General features: G+C 47.0%; 1 protein-coding gene across 1 annotated transcript; it reads left to right on the top strand.

Moving 5' to 3' along the window:
* Positions 1 to 445: 445 nt before the first annotated feature.
* On the top strand, positions 446 to 3,816 carry TIMM22 (translocase of inner mitochondrial membrane 22 homolog (yeast); the record flags this gene model as incomplete). Its single annotated transcript, XM_009577136.1, has 3 exons — positions 446 to 642; positions 1,693 to 1,765; positions 2,879 to 3,816. Coding segments are annotated over 3 exons (347 nt in total), but the record flags the coding sequence as incomplete, so codon positions are not given.
* Between the last annotated feature and the right edge of the window lie 1,719 nt (positions 3,817 to 5,535).

Below are 5,535 nucleotides of genomic sequence, written 5' to 3' on the forward strand. Positions count from 1 at the left end.
GCTGGAGGGACGGGGCGTTGAGGGGGGGCGGTGGTCGGAGCAGCCAGCTGTGGGGGCGGTTAGGGAGTGGGGGAGGTCCCTGTGGCGTCGGGAAAGGGGCGGATGGAGAAGAGGCTGCATCACAGGGACCCCCGTGTTTAATTTTCCTCCCTCTAAGCCTCCTCCAGTGTCTGTCACAGGTCCCAGGGAGGGATCTCTGTCTGTGTGCCTTCCTTGCAAAGGAAGAGGTGCTCACAGCCTTTCCTCAGCACAGCACAGGCTGTCAGCAAGGAGGGTGTCAGCAACAGTGTCTGCAGTATCAAGAGACAGGCCATTTGTGCTCTTGCACTGCCCCTTGCACGCTGCAGCATTGACAGGCAGTGGGAGCGGAGGTGCTCTGGTGCCTGTGGGGAATGTGCTTCTCGAATCCAGCCAAGGTTCATTTTATGCTGTTTGTCTTTTACAGGATTTGTTCTGGGAGGCGCATTTGGTGTCTTCACAGCTGGCATCGACACCAACGTTGGGTTTGATCCCAAGGATCCATATCGCACGCCAACCGCAAAAGAGGTCCTCAAAGACATGGGGCAGCGAGGCATATCCTACGCAAAGAACTTTGCCATTGTGGGTGCCATGTTCTCCTGCACCGAATGTGTGGTAGAATCTGTGAGTAATAACTTCTTAAGTATTAAGAAATATTTCCTTGTACACTTAATAAGTCTTTTACTAGATCCAAATAAGTATGTATATCCCTTTTGTAATAGGGCAAGGGAGTAGGCTAGTATGTTCTGTTTCTTGGCCATCAAAGCTTTTCAGCTTTGAGAACTGTCTTCAGAACTGCTGTTCTCTGACAGAATGAACAGAAGACCATGCAATAGCGAACTCCTTTTCAGTTCAAGTCCTGAATGTATTGGCAAGTATAGGCATTACTTTTTAAAACCCTAGCTACAAGTACTTGTTGTTACTTTAAAACATCAAACTGCAAGTTGCAACATGGTAATTTGAGCCTTTAAAAATTCTATATGCAGAAAGGGATCCTTTGATGAAAGTTCTTAAGTAACAGGCCTATTTTCATCTTGCCCCTATAGCAAGAAATGACCTTGTGCAGCTCAGTGGTAAATCTATGGTCCATTTTCTTAAACAGTAAAATTAGCCTGTTATGAATTTGAGTACTGCCTTTTAATTGAAAGACACAATTATTTCTTAACTCATCTAGAAGAAAAGTGTATCTACTTACACAATGGAGTGGAACAAAGAGATCTCTGCACTGGTGAAAAACTAGCGTGCTCTGCCTATGGACATAGTACATTTTTGTCAGCAGGGTGCGGTGGCTGTCGCCTGTGCTGAGAACCAGGCTGCATGGCCAGGCTCAGTGTTGCACTCATGTAATTATAGTGCCTTTAAAATCTCTGAGCTGGTGCTAGTGCACAGTGCTGTGTTCTGGGGTCTGTATCGGCTCACCTGAGAATCTTTGCTGTAGCACTGCATTGCACCATATGGATTTGTTTTACCTCTCCCGGTGACCTGTTCCTTCCTCTTCTCCTGGCCCTGCAAGTCGTGTGTTTGAGAGTACAGGGGGCCATCTGCTGAGAATAGAGGGAAAAACATCCTCAGCTGAGAAGGGGCTGGAAGGTCATTTAATCTTTCTTGGTATTAGTACAGATAGTGAGTGTTTACTCTGTATTTACTTGTTGACTCTGATTTTTAATTCCACAGTATCGTGGAAAGTCGGACTGGAAGAATAGCGTTATTAGTGGCTGCATCACAGGAGGAGCAATTGGCTTCAGAGGTTGGTCGTGCCTGCTATGAACTGTCTCTGTGATAAGACTCTAATTTGGTTGCACGCATGTGGTGTTTTTAATGGAACACACACTACAAATCTCTTTGCATGGGGGTTATGGTGATGTCAACATGAAAGTGTACTCCAGACTGGCAGAACTGCTCTCTCTATCGCTTTCCTGTCAGCTTGAAAGATATATGTCTGTAGGGAAGGCTTGGTCGTAGAGGACAGTGAGATTGGAGGAAAATCAACAGAACTGACTTGAAAGAAAAATCAGGAAGTGGTGTTAGCTATCCACACTCTTCTGTGGTGTCGTGGGGAGGGAGCCAAAAATACATACTGAGCAACTCTCTGAAGCTACAGCTCTTAACAGAGCTCTACTTATATATACTATTTCACTGTCAGTAACTCTGTTAATTTGCACAGTGTGCAAAATGCTTTCCTCCTTTCTCACATACCAATTCAAACAGACAATTCTATTTAGCTGTAAAAGAGCAGGAGCACTGGGATTTTAGTCCAGCAGGCACTAGTGGGGACTTTGGGAAGCCTTGAGCGCTAACAACATCTGCAGAAAAGCCCCAAGTAGGAAGAGAGCTGCTCTGCTCATCAGAAATACCAAACTTCTTTCACCTCTCCTCAAGAAAAAAAAACTGTCCACAGAGCATAAAAGAAAAGCAAGTAAGCAAGTGCTCTTGAAAGTGCTTCTAATTGAGCTTGTTAAGTTGTGTCTGTCCTGGACCTAATCCTCTTAGAGCTTTCAAAGCAGTAGCTGCTCTTCCTATCCCTCCCTAGTCCAACAGCAAAGCCACTTGCAGCGCTCAGATCAGAGCGCGCTGAAATCAGCAATGGCCACTGGCGTTTTCTCTTCTGTCCCTTGGAGGGAGACTTAGCCACACAGCGCCCAGCCAGCGTGCCATGCTAGTCCAGCAGCGGCTGTTTAAGTCCAGTGTGTGCCTGGTTCCCCCCTCTCCTTGGGCAGTGGTAGTGCTAGTGTGACCCTGGTAGCGGACCAGGTTCCTGCAGCTATAAGGTCTTCAAGCCAGCACTGCATAAGCTAGTTACTAGGAAGAAAAATATCTTTCCTGTTTTGTCTCATTCTTTCTCACCTTTTTTGCATTGCAGCTGGTTTGAAGGCAGGGGTTATCGGCTGTGGTGGCTTTGCCGCTTTCTCCGCCGCAATTGATTACTATCTACGGTAACAGTGGGATCCCTTGGGAGCAAGTTTCCCTTTTGTTCCCGTGCTGCTGCTAAGAGCCTGCATCACGGCAGAAGAACCATCAGGCTTACCTTTCCACTGCCTTTGGAGTCCTGATCAGTGCAAGCTGGATGGCGTTGGCTGCTTTTCCTGAATGACTAACAATAATCTGGCTCTGAGCCCTGGCGTGCTGCTTCAGGCGGACTTGCGGGAGTATGCGAGGATGGAGCCAGGCGCAGCGAGCAGTATCTCCAGGATGGATCAGCTGACTGTCAGTTTCCAGGAAACAAGCCTGGACTCTGAGCTTTTTCAAGCCTTTGGGTCTGATTTTGATTAAGTCTGTTGCTAGCATCAAAAGAGGCAGGAGGACAATCTTCAAAAAGAAATGCAGTGATTTAGGTTACCGTGTATGTGAACGTGCTGCAAGTGTTTAACAGTTCTCAGTTTGCAGCTTGCTACTTGGTTGGGGAGAGGTAAGATCCTGTGGAGAAATAGTTTGTTCCAGGCTTTTCTTAAAATACCAGCTGAAGACAAACCACCATCTGTACAATTTGTCTTATTTCAAGTACAGAGATGAGAGCCAGATTTCTTTACCATGTCTTAAAGGGAAAAGCAAAAAGGAATCCTTAGCCTTAGAACCAGTGTGGTTACTGGCAGATGAACAAAACAGTTTAAGGGGGAAAAAAGAGGTTGTTGCAGAAGTATAATTCTCCGTAGCCACTTGGCTAGCCTGATTTAACCTCGCTGTGGGAATACAAGTAATCTTGCTACTGCTTTAACTGCCACAGGCTCACACCATTAGTTCCAGCAGTTTGATGGTGAGACTAGAAAGTAGAGTTGTGAGAATAAACCACTGTTAGACAGATAACTGGGCATTCACTTAGCACGCAGTCTATTTCCCATCACGTCCCTGTACCACCTCTGAGTGCCCCAGTGTTACACTGGGGAAAGTGAAGTGTTATTTCTGCAGAACGTTGGTACTGAAGTTGAATTATCTGTTCACTAGCTTGAGGAGCTGCTCCTTTTTTGATTTGCGTTCATATTAGCCCTCTTGCTCTTCCAAACAAGCTCTGTTCTCAGACCTTGCGGGGTAATTTTTATACTCGGAATAGTTTAGACTGATTTTAACCTTACTTGAGCCACTCCACAAGGGCAAACATCCACCCTCATCTTTTTGAGGCAGCAAGATTTCAGATTCAGTGTACACACCTAATGGGGGTTCTCCCACTCACTTCCCCTCCTTTGCATCCACGGTTTGACATCCCAGAATGGTGACAGCACTTGCTTACCTGGAAGAGCAATACCAGCAGGGTGGTTTGGCTGATACGGTGGTCAGCGGTCAGCTGGTATATTGTCTCCCATTCCCACATGCAAAGAAGTGGGGAGACAGCACCATGTGATCTATCAGATGAGGTTTCCAGATCGCCTGATGTCCCTTGCTGTGCCTGTTCAGTATCCTCAGGCCAGAAGCTGTGCAAGTCAGCTGAATTTTAAGCTTGAGTAATTCTGGGCTGATTAAACAGGCTGGCTCCAGACAGTCCAGGTTTTTTTCCTCCAGAATGTACTGAAATGCAAGGATATAGCCCAAACCATAAGATGTCTCTTAAAAAAAATGTCTGGCACAATGCCTGTGCTTATACCACTGGCTTGAAGTGCAACTAGTAAGATTTCCACGACAGAAAAAGAAGAAGCTGAGATGCCAAGGTGATCAGTTAGTGCAAACAGCAACACCATGGGGCTCCTTTTGTGCAAATGTTGGGGCTTTGCATTTTTATTAACATTTTTTTTTCCTCCTCACATGGTTTACAGCCATTTAAAGTTTATAATCTACAGAAATTGAAACAGAACACAAACAAAAATATATCCTTAACAACTTTTTAAAGTCAAATATTAATTAACAGTTCTATTCTACCTGTAGCTGCAAGAGTCCACCCCCCTCTTTCCTTCCTGTAGGGACAAGCAAAAGCCAGTCACGGGGACAGCCGCAGCCTGTTGTGCTGGGGCTGTGTGGACCGGGCCTCCAGCCACTGTCACGCTGGCTGTACAGAGTCTCCATCTGGAATGACAGTATCGTGGACAGAGACTTGGACACATGTAACAAATCAGACACACACAGGGATCCGTTGTGCAGTCACATCTAAAACTCGGCCTCCTTACTGGGTCCAGGGCCAAGACAGACGCCTGGTTATTTTCTGCAATGCTGTTTCCCGTCTGTTTAGCTGGTAGTCAAGAGGAGCAGGGTCTGGAGTGTGAGCCCTTTGGAGGGGGACTGAAAGATCTCCCCTCCTTTAGTTGCTTTGCTGGTGCGGGGCCGGCAGGTGCTGCCTTCCCCGGGAGGTGGGCTTAGGACATACCTGGTGCATCGGTGGCAGGCGGCCGGGCTCTACCTGGAACAGTCTGTTAGTCTGGAGGGTAAAGGCAACGCCACTGTTAGCAGGGATACGCTTGGTCACTTATCTGTCTCCATTTGGCACAGGAGAGCACAGGGCCAAAGCAATCGGGGAGGGGGGCTTTTCCCACGAGAACACGGACTCGGCTCACAGAGCGAAAGGTTTCGTGTCCCAACAGGTACCAGCACCTACCT

This window comes from Fulmarus glacialis, unplaced genomic scaffold (assembly GCF_000690835.1).
Source record: "Fulmarus glacialis isolate BGI_N327 unplaced genomic scaffold, ASM69083v1 scaffold27394, whole genome shotgun sequence".
Taxonomy (NCBI): Eukaryota; Metazoa; Chordata; class Aves; order Procellariiformes; family Procellariidae; genus Fulmarus; species Fulmarus glacialis.